At 30.1% G+C, this 16,024-nt stretch overlaps 1 protein-coding gene across 1 annotated transcript in view; it reads right to left on the reverse strand.

Moving 5' to 3' along the window:
- Positions 1–16,024, reverse strand: part of Fife (regulating synaptic membrane exocytosis protein fife) — an 89,703-nt gene that overhangs the window by 21,275 nt on the left and 52,404 nt on the right. Inside the window, exons 10-11 of the mRNA XM_085960019.1 lie at positions 2,133–2,309; positions 327–337 (exon numbers count right to left, since the gene is read on the reverse strand). Coding sequence (XP_085816145.1) covers positions 327–337; positions 2,133–2,309 — 188 coding nt within the window. The remainder of the gene's footprint in view (positions 1–326; positions 338–2,132; positions 2,310–16,024) is intronic.

Here is a 16,024-nt window from a genome sequence, read left to right on the forward strand (position 1 = left end):
CGCATCTTACTTGCGCGTTAAAAATCAGAAGCTTCCAAACCTGTTTGATTCATGCACGCAATCTTGCCAACATGTTTACCTATACATTTTCTTACTGTCAACAGTAAATCCATGCACGTGTAAACGTGGTATAATAAAAAGTGAAAGGATGACTCATTTGTTTTTAAAACAAATGAAAATGCAGTAAACTGTATTACCTCTCGAGCTTTCATTTATTACTTTCACCAAATGATGTCACTACACATCATCGTACTCGTATTAAGACTGTGGTATTTGAAAAGAAAATAGTATCTGAACCTTAGACTATAGATACATCTAGACGCCACCCGTTGCATTGCTAAATGAATAGCGTGCCTTGCGTTTGGTTTGTGAGCTAGCGAACGCATTCGTCTACAAATGTTCGAGACCATAGACCATTACGCTAGTGCTCGCCCAACGTGCTCGCACTAGACGCTCAGAATTAAAATATAATTTTCTATTTTTTTACGTTATATAGTATTTTTAACCGGTCAAAATGCAACCATTAGATAAAGATATCCATAATTTAAGTTATTTTAAAGAAACACTAGGTCACTGATAACAAAATATATAATAAAATACAAATAAATTATCAGTCTGAACCAAAGAATTTTGACTATGGAAAGAAGATTTATATGAATTTTGAAATATCACGATAGAATTAATAATTTTGAAAATGTCGTCTTCCTGTTATATCTGGGGCATAAACAGTATTCATTTTTCTTTTACAACGCTAGAGTCTGAGGTGAACTTTAGCATCCTCAACCAGACACTTCTATTCTGTCTGATATTCATCTCGTCATTTCCAGTTGGTTTCCAAAGCTTCCAAATAATTATACTTTATAATATCAAACCACCAAATTCGTAACCTTCCTGCATTCGATGTGTGATCATCCATAATATCTATTTGTCGCTTCGCCAACCGACAATTGGGTTGTAATAAAACGGACGATGTTAAGCTTATCGAATAACTAATAGAGTTCATAATTGTTGCGATGTCATCAAAACCTTTCCTCAGAAAAGGGACCAAAGATATTTCGCATGAATGAACACCCGTAAAACCTAGTCTATATCATGATAAACATAGCATAAATACTGTATACAAAATATATTTGTGTAATTATCACCTTCAGCCAGTATCTATACACTGCTGAACGAAGACACCTTAAAAATGATTCCTGCCTTTTTAGCCATGTACCTTGCACTGCCATTTTGTTGATCCAGCAACCTATAGGTCTATCTTTTGGACGTTTTCTGCCTTTTGGATACCACTAAATGACTTGATTTGTCCAGTAACTGTCACTTTTTCGAGCTATGTGTCCAGAACATAACCACGTTAGATTTTTAGCAAACTGTATTACAGACCTACAAACTTATCTGAAGAATGGAATGGGGGAACCACTGTCGAAAACTACCCAATCAAGACTCATAACTGGACAAAGTCTGACATTCGAATGACATTTTCAAAATGGCGTTCTATGGTAGTTCGTAGTTTCATTTTAGGCCATTCTACATATAAGTTTGTGGGTCTGTACACTGTAAACGAAAAGAATTGTATAAGAACATTTAGAACATTATTTAATACAAATAAATAAATAATGTCCATGTTTTTTCAATGTTTCGAAAATAAAAAAATACTGACAAAAAAGTAAGTGTCGGAGGATTTTTAAAAATATTTTATCATTATTTATTTTTATTTTGATTAAAGTACACAAATTTAATGGATGTAGACTGTCTAAACAATATATCATTTGGTGGAAATGTTTGTAGCCGTGTACGTAGTAAGGACGTGCATTAGTTTCAAACAAATGACGCATGGATTCTTATGATTGTAGGTGCACATTATGTTTACTTACAGAGATTTTCGTAATTTGTTCACAGACAGATATACCTTGATTTGGACTGTGCATTATTTTAAAATTATCAATAACCATGTCTTTGCTTTTTCGTACAAGGTGCTTTGAGATAAACACATAAATATTGTGTCCTCACCGGGATCGAACCCAGAATTCTAGGGTGGAAGGCCGGCACCTTACGCGCTGCAGCACGAGAGCCGCTCTACACGTAGCATTATAAATAATATATATGATATTGTAATAATTGACTCACTGTACTGGAAGTAACCGCAACTGTGCGTAAGCTTCCGGGAGACTTCCATGTCCATTGGAGCTGTCCCTGGCAGCCAGCTCGTCAGCCGCCATCAACGCTACCACCAGCTCCCGCCTTTCGCCATGATACCACACCTGCAACTGTGCTCTGCCTGTCACCAGCTTCGCTCTGGCTATTTGCTCCTGTTAAAAAACCCTAAATTAGTTCAATGAATACAAAGATTTTTTTAAAAATCATTAAGTGTGTTTACCATAATGATTAATTATATTTTAGGATTTTATAATGTTTAGTTATTTTAATTATGTATCACTTATTACCCGAAAGAATTTAGATTAAATTTATAATATAAATGAAATCATGTTTTTTAGTTAAGTAGTTATCGCGATGATCCAATGACGAGTAAAATTGTAGAGTTTGGGGTACTTACCTTATTTCCAGCATTGGCAAATAATGCTTATTGGAAAAAAAGATAAACTGACAAAAATAGGACACATCTGGGCAGTCATATTTACGGGATAACTGTCGATAATATTAGCAAAAATATGACATTAGTATTTACGTAGACACCAATGATAACGATATTATGAAATCGATGTAAGAAAAAACGTTATTGACAATATAAAATTTAGTAATTGAGTAGTTAAATTGAGTCCGCACTACATAGCTCGGAAAATCCAAAAAAACGTGCACTTTCGTATTAATGTATGAAAATTGGTATATTATTCAAGTAATTTTGAGGATGTAGAGCGGCTTAATCGTTAAATTCTAAAATGACGTATAAATTTTCCATTTTCTATAACTACCCACAGTGTGAGTTAATAGATTTTAAGTTTAGGCATGTATTTTATGGTACTGAAAACTAACTGGAAGTTAACCCAGAAATGTTGCAGTTGGATGCTAATAAAATACTAAGATGGTGGCCAAAATTTAATTTTATAGAATATCCGTCTGTTTTGATTGATGAGAAGTTTACCATTATAATCGATAGAAATAACCTGATAGTTTAGCGACAACTATATTATACTATCATTATTGTAATGTCTCCGCCGAATATTAGGGGTACGTTGGTACCAACACTCAGGTTCGTGAGCCGATACAGTAACCTTCGGTGATTGAGGTAATCACGAAGAGACGCTTTACATGGCTTGGACATGTGTTCCGTATGCCGCCAGAGAGTGCGACATTTCGTACCCTTGTTGCACAGCCTCAATGGTTCTGTCGCCGTGATCGGCAATCCCTTAACCTGTAGCGGTGCTACAAAAGTAATCTATGCGCTGCACGTCTGGCATGGCGGGAGGCGCGAGAGTTGGCGATGGACCGAGGAAGCGAATTCGCGTTTCCCCTATGCTCTAATGCTGTGGCGTGACAGGGTGAAAGAAGAAGAAGAAGATTATAAATGCCGTTAGTTATCACGGTGATTCAAACATATTATTATGGTTAAAAAAAACTTTAGCATTATATTATTATGATATGCTGGTATATAATTTAATGTATTTTTCAAATGAAACACTAAATAATAATCTTAGTCACTGGTTTCCCAGTGGATCACCTTCTTGCAGCAAACAATAACAATGGTTAGGCTGTCAATATTTTATACCGCGGATTCTAATGGATATAAAAATACCACAAAATCGACAGTATTACTCGTCAATGGATCAGTGTATAAAAACTCTTTAAAAAAGATTATACAAACGTAGATATTGTAGAAAATTCTTATGCTTATGAATAAATTTTCTGCAGAGTAACGAGTGTACTGAATAAAAATAGTTCAATAAGAAGTAGGTACATTTTTTGGAAAATTTACATATTATAGAACCTAGGTTATGTTTTTTTCTTCCTGAATACAATAAGGTAAATGCTATGCATCCAATCGACAAGCAAATGCATGCGATTACATTTATTCAATACAAAAGGTTTGTTTTTTTCACCTTGGAGAAATAATTTTGGGTATATTTATATAAGATGCAAAACAAATTATAAATAATAGCTTTTAAATAATAATATTTACAATATTACGGTATAGTTAAATAATTTTTGTAAGATTTTATTTAAACTATGTTGTTGTGGAATAGAAAAAAAAACAATTAGGTTCACTGTACTGTGAATTTGATATAAGTGGGTATTCAAAATAAAATTTTATGATATACGTGTGCATCTGTTTTATTTTTCAGGATACTATATTATAAGCTAGATTCTTTTTAGTATTACCGGTCAATGTTTGGTGATACCCGAAAATTTCAATTTATTTAATAAAACAAACCTACTGTTATATTCTACTGTCTTTTTTAAACTAATTAAATAACAATATGTGATAATACTGAAGCAATGCATTTCAAAACCATACTTATCCAAGAAACAAATTTTTGACAATACGAAGAGAATAAAAATGAATAATATGTCAAAACATTGACACAGATATACTTTGTAGGATATTTAGATTTAGAAATTATATTTAATTGGTCATGATTGTGGTGTATGGATTTAACTATATTATAAAACTCATTTAACTGGATTTAAATTGGTTTGGAATGAATATGTCAAAAAATATGACACACATAAAATACTTTGGAGGATATTTGGATTTAAAAATTGTATTTAATTGGCATGATTGTAGTGTATGGATATAACTATACTATGAAACTCATTTCAAACTGGATTTATATTGGTTTTGAAATTACGCAGACATGATGATTGGCCGTATAAATTTATATATATATATATTGATAATCAATGAATTAAGGGCAAATTTGAAAATAAGGTAAATTTTTATAAAGTTTTTAGTGACTTTTTTATGATATCTGATACTCTATGTGGACACATAGCTTATGAAGCATTATGAAGTGTAAATTATTTTCACATATTTTTATGAAGGAATCTATGAATGAATTATAAGCCATTCACCCAATCCATTGGGTCCTTTTACTGGATCAAACATACATATTGAGAAAAATAAACAACATGGATTTTTTGATCGGTAGCGGGTTCGATTCCGTGATCTGCGGATTCATAGACGGTCGCTCTATCAATTTAGCTACCACGGGTGCAATACTACATAAACATTACTACATATTTTTTTTTGAAAAAATACAAAAACTGGCGTTTAGATTGATTTTGAATCACGATGACTCGAGTGTTAACTTTAGTTACCGGGTGTTACTAAACTTGACGTAGGTATTACTATTGTAACATTCTAATAAGTGTATTATTTACCCATACAGAATTATTTCTCCAAGGATTGAATTCATAATTCGATTTATGCAATACAGAGTTTTATAATGCATTTAAAAGGTTGCAATATTTGAACAAAATTGCACAGTCGATATTAATTGGAAAAACGAATTCTTTTAAACATTATCAAGTGTACTATATTAAGTTTAGTAAACAGTCAGTATCTGTTTTAATAGTTCTCTACCTATGCTATGAAGATATAAAATTTATCTATATTATAACAATAATTCATTAATACTTATAACAATCTGTAGAAGTCAAATTTATTATGTTCAAAATGCAGTTGTTAAAAATACAATCTAAGTGACACATTATTTCTTATTAATATTGCTTCATACAACATTCAGCCTAGAGTTCGCTTGTTTTTTTTTACAAAGCATTTTAGCTATAAGTCCTCTACAAAGGAATTATTAATTAAGCCTTCTATTCAGTGTTTAATAATAAAATCTTGTATATTGAAATCGTCATCATTATGCCAAGATGGCAATTGAAGTAAGGAATACCAATAATTGTAAGTACCTGTGTTTTTATAATAGTGTAAAATACTATGAAATTATTATAAGGGAAGTATTTGCCTGTCTTAATAAGTAAGTAAATGCTCTAAAGCAGGGTTCGGCAAACTTTTCAGACTCACTATCACACTCAACATTTACTGTTAAGAGAAAATACGTGGAGTGTAAAAAATACTATTTTTTTTATTACACTAATCTTTAAGAATGCATTCGTATAAGATAAAAAATGAGACTATGAAAAAACAAATAAAAACAAAATACGTATTACATTTTTCCGTAGCACAGCTAATCGTAAGCTGTCTTACTGGAAAGAGATGACCGTATAGCATTGAGATGAAAAATAAAACTTTGTTCCAATTTTATTAAATTCAATAAAACGTTAATTTGCTATTGATTGATATCAAATATCTGATAATAAAGCTGATATTTTATAGGTAAGCATTGATATTGACGAGCACTTACTATAATTTTATATAAATAGGTATATACAATATGATGGAATTTCTAATTTTTTTACGTTGACTATTTTATTCTGTTTTTCTTTTGCGTTTTGGTGGTTTTTACTATGTATTTATGTATTAAGTTCTAATGGTTTAAAGTTTTGTATTTGAATTCTAATGGAAAAGGTAGAACAAAATTTAAAAACATTAGGATTTAAATTCAAATTCCATCAAAAACCCTCGGTCGATAGTATTAATATCTTGAGTGGTTTATTAGACATGAATTTTATCTTAATACAATACGGCCATTAGTTTCCAATACAATAGCTCACAGTGAACTGTGATAAAACTAACTGCATACGTACACATTTCCAGATACGCCACTGTCAATCTCCTTACAAATAATTCAAATATTGTGGATGTTTCCTGTTGACCGATTTATTTATATTTACTTAAAAAATATTCAAAGTGGCATTACAAATTAATTTTTTTCAATCTGTAGATGGTTTGGTATGTCATGTGTTTATTAATTTAGTGAATTCTAAAACATTAATTGTAGTTTAAACATTATATTTGTTAATATTCAATATTACTAGCGAAAGTGATTTTTTTGTATTGTTTGTCACCTAACAGAGCTACTATAATCAGACCGTGACACAAAAATGTAAATTTCGATAGTAGAGCTAGTTATTGCTCATAATTCTAGTAAAATATGTTAAACGCTTTGCAGAAAATGATGAGTGTTTTAAATTTAAATAAAATATAATACGTTAATTGATTTGAACGAAATATACAATCAAAAATCGTTATTTACTGCGAACAAATTACCATACTTCGAACATAGTAAATAACTACCACTACCATCGTAACTCGAAATTTAATGTCCCGGGCTCTCTATGGTCGCAGATTTGCAGCATATAATATGATGCACTTAGACCTTCTTTATCGCAATAATTATTCATCGTACGGGTCGAATATTACGTTGGTATAGCAAACTATTTATGAGGTATTAGTTGCCGACCCCTGTTTTAAGAGGTTATGTAGGACGTATATGTATTTACCTAAGAATGAAAGTAAAAGCAAACACTTCATTTAATATGTATTTTGGCTTTAAAAACTAAATCATAATAATTATCTTTAGACCCAAAACAATATAATATTTAAGAAATTAATAAACGGGATAAACAAATTCCTTGTTTAATATATTGCATAATATAAATCTGTTAATTATTAAGTGTGATCGATAGATAGATTAATTTTATTTATATGCATAAAATATTTAGGTAAGTGATTTATTTGATGTACAATTACCTAGATGTCAAAGAAAAAGTGAATAGAACTAAGTATTTGTGTCCACTATTGAATGAAAATGACTATCATTCACTGATCAGTAAGCCGTGGGTTCGAACATATGACTGAGTTAGCTTAAAATCAATCATTTTTTTAAACTTAGGACTCTGAACGAATGACTGGTAAAATATATTAATAATTTCTCCACAGTTTAGAGATCCATAATATTTTTTTAGTTAAAAATATCAGAGTAAAATCTGTGATATTATTAATTTACTAAGCTAGTTGTTATTTTAATAAATCATTTAAAATTAAATAGTATGGAAAGTAAAAAAAAATACTTTAAAATACAATTAGGAGAAAGCACCTTTTGATATTACATTATTGTATTTTTGAATTTTAGTTTTATAATATAATATTATTTTATTTGGGTCCTTATTCGTTTAAATAGCTGTTAATATATTGTAGCATAAACAAGAGTTATGTTGCCAAATAATGGAGTGGATACATACGTATTCTTATTCACTTAGTCAAATTGTACATTTCAGCATTATGTAGGTTGGTATCAAAAACAAAAACAAAAAGTTGGGTTAGGTAGGTACATATATTTTTATAATGCAAATGCAATGTTGTTGTATCTATTTTATAAGGTTGTAAAAATGAATTTAATTAAACTATTTTAAGCGATTCGCGTATTTCTTGGGAAGGTATACAACAATTTGGAAATATATCAAACTGCAGAAATAAGAAATACATAGGCACTAGAATTAGTAGGTACCAAATTGTTATTATAAAACTAAGAAAAAAAAAACTATTAGAATATTATTGGAGAGCTTGTGTTTTTCAATCAATACCTAAACACCATTCTATAGTCACATCTTTACGGTATACACAGTTATAATATAATAATAATAAGTAGGTATTTTAAATAATTGAGAAAAAAACATCGATATATTTAATAATTTCATTATCATTATCTATCAAGCATAAAATAGCGAGCAACAAAATTTATTAATTAATATTCATGAACTGTCATTTTGAATTTGTCGCTGATACATTAATTCATTCGATTTAATAAATTTAATAACTTATATGATTGTGGCGACCATTTTGAAAAACGGTCTGCCCTGAAGTTTGAAGATAATAATATGACGAGTATTATTGTTTTAGACAAGAGGATGGATTTAATAATTACGAAAAATATAGGTACATCTAATGGTGTAAAAGATAATAATATATTTTTGTATATGTTGATTTAACATTTACTTTTTTGATGGAAGTTTTTTTGGTTAAAGTAAAATCGTTCAATCACTAACTAATCTATGTATTAAATTTACGTTTATAAGCAAAACTTGTTACATTTTTAAAATTATTGTGAGTATACTGTTCAGTTGGTAAACTGCAAAGCATTATCAGGTGAAAATAGTATCTAATAAGCGAAATATTGATAACTAGATATGCCTATCTGGTCTAAAGTAATTTTGTAGCAAAAGCCAATTGTATCTTAAAATATATATCGTATATTATGGGGTTGTAAATTAATACTACTAGGTATATTTTAGTTTCATATTTTTAACCAATACCATAGTTTTTAACCAATACCATACATAACATTTAAAATGAAATTTTTTTGACGGAATTTGAAAAACATCTTCGGTTATCGTTAAAATATCTACAAGAAAGATACCCAGGTCGGTAGGTTAGTAATTAGAGCTCTCGCTCGGTCAATTCATCTAAAGTTTATTTTTAAGGTTTTGGCAAGGTTTTTACTACTACATTCTTCTATTTTCTCTTTCTAGTAGTAGATGCTCAATCTACATGATTGTGATATATAATAGTTGAAATTGTCATTCGGATACCAATGGACCCGTCTTGGTGACAATTCTAAACCAATTCCAGAATGAGATATTCATTATTGTATAATAGGTATAATATTATAAGTATCTAAAACGTGCAACGTGCCATAAACTCACTAAGGCAGACCAGGATGTCAAATTACTGGCTACCACAAGCACACGAGCAAATAAATGGTCAGCAATTAAAACATGTGCAGTGAAAGTAATCTATAAATCATCAAACAGAAGGTCTTATTTTATCGAATTTTCAAACTATTTGAATTTACGTACATAATAAGTTATAATTTGTTATTTTATTTAATGTAAAAAAACAGCTGTTCGGTGTCAGCCATTTTGATTTCATAGGTCAAATAGATATGAGGGAACTGGCCACTAGCGAATTTTTGAAAATTGAATAAAGTTGCATTGTTATTATTTCCCGCTATACATGTATATATTGTCATAGACAACGGCACACTATTATAAAGTAATGCGGACAATAGCGACAATGTAATGTTTTTTTCTTATTTTTATATATTACTGTTCAGTGTGGCCAGACGCTGAGAATTTGATTTGAGAATGACAGTTTGTCCAGTAAATGAACATCCTGATCTAGCGATAATAGAATTATTATGGCATAATTATATTTATGTTGATAATGATTTAAATATGAGGATGAAGAAATCGTGATGTCATGAATTCTACCTTCATTGCACATAAGACCAAATAATGAAAATATACCACTTATATACACTTCGCAACTTCGTGCCAGTTGGGACAACCAATGCAGGGCAAGTGAATAACTTTTGTCAATAACACTAAAATCATAGTTTAAAAATTATGCAGTCAATTTATCGTGCTTTACTTTAGTATAGTTAAGATGTCTCACCCGTTTTGTCCATAGATTTTATTGTCTTCAGGCAGGGTATTACATTCCTCTTCCAATTTCACAGCATTCATTAATATAAACAAACAAATAGTCACCGAAGAACATACCTAGGCGTGTTAAAATATGTTTGTGCAATTTGATTATATGAATGTTTTATAAAAGAAAGCCGATTATTTCAATACAAGTGTTTGGAAATGTGAAGGTGCTATAACAAAATGAGAGTATGTAAGTATAAAAAGGGTTATTTTTATAACAGAAATTCTATATTGATTGAAATAGAATTCCATTTCATAAAAGATTAGTAACAACACGGAATCAAATACTACAACAAAATAGTTTTAAGTGGATGGCTATCGGTTAAAATTACCAAGACAAACTTGTCTAGTAGAGGGATGACATTCCAAAAGCGTGTCCGGAAACGTGTACGTATGCAGTTCGCCGTATCACACTTCACCGTGAAATTTTGTATCGGAAATATATGGCCGTATATTAAAGACCGTTCAACCTCTTTGGATCGTATAGTACTGACATAAAATTCATGTCTAAATAAAACACGGTTCTTTTCGGTTTACACTTTACAGGAAGCCAGCAGCAAACAAAATTTGAAAATAGCCGATATACTGGATTATTTGTTAGGTTAGGTTTTAATTGTTAAATTCATGAATTTCGCCAAAATCGGCTATGGAAATTTGAATTAATGTTCATATTGAATCTAATAAAATTGGAGACCATATAGTATACAGTCATCTCTTTCAGATAAAAAGCTCACGGCAAACTGTGCCACGTTGAAATGTTTTACGTACAATTTACATGTAACCCGCAAATAGTTATCGACTTTAAACGAGCTCGTAATTTTTAATTCAGTGTATTTACTAAAGTATATTTATATATTTCATTGGTGTACTTACAATAACAGTGTTACTATCGTGTTTTTCATACCTTATAATAATAAAAAATTTCTAAATTAATAATTTTAATTAAACATTTGTAATATCTTGTTCTTTAATTTATTTATTTACGTTTTTACGTGAGCTTTGAAATTGAATATATTTATTGAATAAAAAGGAGTGTAATAATATTATGTGGATACTAATGACGGAATTATGAAACATGCAATAAAATACAATTAACAGAAAAATTACCCTTAAGGGGGGACATGCTCGTCGAAGGTCAAAATTGAGTTTTTATTGTATTTTCAAACCATGATCCTGGACACTCCTTAAACGTTGTAGATAATCTATTTATATAATTTTGAAGCCTTATTATCCTTTATTGTTATTTTAAACATTTGATGACTGCATGAAGTATTTTTGTTACATAAAATAGTATTCTTTTAAACCTCTCGCTCTAATGTTTTAGAATATAGTCATATTTCGGTACAAAACTGTGCAGTGGTGTTAAGATTTTTTACATTTATTAATTTTTAAACGCATTTATAAAACCATTAGTATAATTTAATACGAGATAATTTTTGTAAAATATTCACGATAAAAAATTATTTTGATAATCTCTGTGATCCCAAATTTGACAAGAATTAGGCATTTTATTATTCAAAAAATCGGCAAGATTAACACATTTGAAGATGATTCTAAAGATATTTATTATAAGCTATGTCTTTGACCATTCAAGTGTGATAAAAATCTTATGAATAATGATTGCTTTATAAGAATTATTGACCTAAGAATAAGGTAGTGTTTTTTTGAAATACGCCATTTCTTTTGTCATTCCCTAGTAGTTAAGCTACAACATACGGCCGTAGCCATAAAACGACAAACTATAATTAAAGTAAGGAGTAAAATTATGTTAACGCGCGTGTTTGAACATGTACCTAACCGAATTTTTTTTTATTTTTTTTTAAACGGTACATGTTCAAACACGCGCGTCAATATCATTTTACTCCCTACTTCAATTATAGTTTGTCAATTTATGGCTACGGCCGTATGTTGTAGCTTAACCACTAGGGAATGACAAAAGAAATGGCGTATTTCAAAAAAACACTACCTTATTCTTAGGTCAATAATTATTATAAAGCAATCATTATTCATAAGATGTTTATCACACTTGAATGGTCAAAGACATAGCTTATAATAAATATCTTTAGAATCATCTTGAAATGTGTTAATCTTGCCGATTTTTTGAATAATAAAATGCCTAATTCTTGTCAAATTTGGGATCACAGAGATTATCAATATAATTTTTTATCGTGAATATTTTACAAAAATTATCTCGTAATAAATTATGCTAATGGTTTTATAAATGCGTTTAAAAATTAATAAATGTAAAAAATCTTAACACCACTGCACAGTTATGTACCGAAATATGACTATATTCTAAAACATTAGAGCGAGAGGTTTAAAAGAATACTATTTTATGTAACAAAAATACTTCATGCAGTCATCAAATGTTTAAAATAACTATAAAGGATAATAAGGCTTCAAAATTATATAAATAGATCATCTACAACGTTTAAGGAGTGTCCAGGATCATGGTTTGAATATACAATAAAAACTCAATTTTGACCTTCGACGAGCATGTCCCCCCTTAATAATATTTTAATTACTCAATGAGTTACCTATAATATAAAAATCATAATAAAATTAAAATATTAAAAATAAAATGTTTTGAAAAAAGTGTTTGTTCGACCCAATATACTTATTTTCACATTTTATGCAAATGAAGTATAATATTTTTTTCAAATATATCAAAGAAAATTTTCAATAATTTTGAGTTGTAAATCTTTTTTTAAACTAAAAACAGGATTCGAAATAGACCGGAGCACACCGGATCGCCGTTTCGGGTCGTAAAATCGGCAACACTGTCGTTCCGTCTCGTGGAAAAAATATTTTTTACCATTTGAGCTAAAATGGCCGCATAACAAAAAATCAAACACACTTACATTTATAAAACACATATAAAATTAGAAAACTATGTTAATATTTTCAAAAAATTAACGAGCGCTCTGGTTCGAAAAATTTTCCATTTCGAATGCTGACTAAAAAAATCATCTATTTTTATAGTACATGTGTTTTACATTTATATATTATGTATTAAAACGACACCGAGCCTCTACGTTTATGTATAAATACATTTTTAGTTAGTTTTGACATAGTTTATAATAATTAAAATTCATGATTCAATAATAAAATAATAATCATTTTTTGGAAAATTAATAGTTTCCGTCCATTATTAACACTACTCTTACAAAAGAGTATATTATAATCTTTGTATTTTAGAGACATGTGTATTAAATTGTGTCAAAATAATTGTATATAATTGCAAGCTTTGTAATTATGTTACTAGATGTCATAGATATTTATTACACTCCAAATTTACTCCGTGAAAGAGGTACTTTACTCTAAATTACAGAGGTTTTGTATTCATTCTTACCATAAATAGCTAGATTTCATAAAAAATAATATAAATCTTATTTTATAGTTAAATTTTTGTATATATTTGCTATAAATCGTGTAAACATATATTATAATATCTGAAAAAAAAATGTTAAGTTTTTCTTAAATCCTTTATTCAGAATCAATACTGTAGATATGAAAATCAATTCCAGATATAAATATTTACAACACGTCGCTTGTTAGTTTGAGTCAACCGAGATACGCTGGCTGCAAAACGCATTCGATACGGACCAAAAAAACAGGACCGTATGTTAGAAAATTGGGAATCGTATGAAAATGACACCGGTCATGTTTTTCTGGTTCGTATCGACGGCATTTTATGGCCAGTGTGTCTCGACTCTTAGGGAGGATAATAATAATGTAACAGTCACACACAATTTAGCACCCAACGATTTTATCTCTTTCACATTTACGAAATATTCATATGGATTACTTTTCCCAACTGACACAAGCTCAAAGAAAATCAGATAAAAATGTATTTGTATGAATGAAATCATTAATGAGGTGTAGAGGTTAAATGTTTAATCCAAAGAAATATGGCAGTTATTTAGTTTTGATAATCGATTTTGGTTATGTAATGATTTTAAATTAGTGTAATTATAAAAAGTGTATTTTTATTATGGAATGTATATTGATTGTTGCATTCATTTAGTTAGGCTTATCAGAAAATATCGTACAGTTGTTGCAACTAAAATTTGTTAAGTCGATAATTTAAGTATTTAGAGTTGACAACGGATTATGTGTCTAGTTAATATGTACCTATGCTAGAATTAGATCATCCGATATTATAGAACATGCATATAAAGCATAAAGAAATTAGCATTATGTTTGATTTTAGAGGGCATGTCAAACTTCAAATTGCAATTACTTCATAACATGATTTCGGGACTTAACAACTTTTGGCAGTTACTCCACGATGTGTTATTAGATAATAATACTAGATAAAAGAACAAAATATAAAATGGGTTTAATTTGGACCAAAGAATTATTTCAGTGTTGGTAAAGTAGGCAACTTAAATGTATTTTTATAAAAAAATTATTACAGTAACGTCGTTGTTCCACGGTCCGGTCTGAGTCCGGATGACGTAAATTACCATCCGGACGACGGAAAACGTATATTCACTACGTCCGACTTCGAAACCATATTATACTTAATTGGTGAGGTGAGGTGCAGGTAGAGAAGTGCGTAAGTACCTATATACAAATATGTTGTTGACTAACGCACTATTACAAAAAAATCATTCACAAGGAGGAAAGTGGTCAGATGGTGGGATAGAGCGGTGGTGGCGAGCTGCTGGTAGAGAGACACTCGCTTAGATCCAACCGTTGTTTATTTCATTGATTTGAAAAAATCAAATCAAAACAATTTCTTTCTTCATTTTGCATATTATCTGTCCATATGCCGCTTGTCGCCACTTTCTAGTTTTGCCACCCTTTTCTGTGGTGACTATAGTATAAGGATCTAAAATTGTAGCATTTAAAAATTTAATACACGGAAAATTTTTGGTTTTAAATCTTTTAAAATTATAATTTTGTTGGACTATTTGGCGTCAGTACAATACCCCGTTTACACGTGCGTGGATTTACTGCTGACAGTACGTATTATCGTTGCAAGTTGCAAAATTGCATGCATGGATCAAAAAATTCAGAAACTTCTGAATTTTCACGGAATAATTGGTACTTACATGGCAGATGTGCATGCGTAATAGAACGATAGTAGCAAACCTGCCGGAAGAAATACGAACTACACCGCGCAATATTTTGCTGTTAACGATTATCTACGAACCTGTCAAATAGCACCATACAATGAAAATCTCGCGTATGCTTAAAGAATGAGAGGTTGGAGAGACAGTCGGCACTTTTACGTGTAAACAGTTATTATCGCGATAGTTTAAAATACACTCTATTTGTGCCAGTAAATCCATGTACGTGTACAGACCTACAAACTTATCTAAAGAATGGATGGGGGAGCCACTGTCGAAAACTACCCAATCAAGACTCGCAGCTGGACAGAATTTGACATTCAAATGGCGTCCATAATAATGATATGAGAGTTCGTAGTTCCATTTTTGACCGTTCTTTAGATAAGTTTGAAGTACTGTACTGACTGGACTGATTTAATATTTGACATTTTTTCCGCAATGCGTATTTCCTCAAAATCTTTTCTTTATACCTATTTGTTTTTTTTGTCCTACAAATGGCTTGCTTTTTACTAGTTCTATGAAAGTAAAATGCGTCGTAATTAAATATGTCATAGAAAAATGAAGAAGATATTCGACGCCAGCCAAGAAAA

Source organism: Rhyacophila brunnea, unplaced genomic scaffold (assembly GCF_057557595.1).
Source record: "Rhyacophila brunnea isolate RB1 unplaced genomic scaffold, BYU_Rbru_1.0 scaffold_9, whole genome shotgun sequence".
Lineage (NCBI taxonomy): Eukaryota > Metazoa > Arthropoda > Insecta > Trichoptera > Rhyacophilidae > Rhyacophila > Rhyacophila brunnea.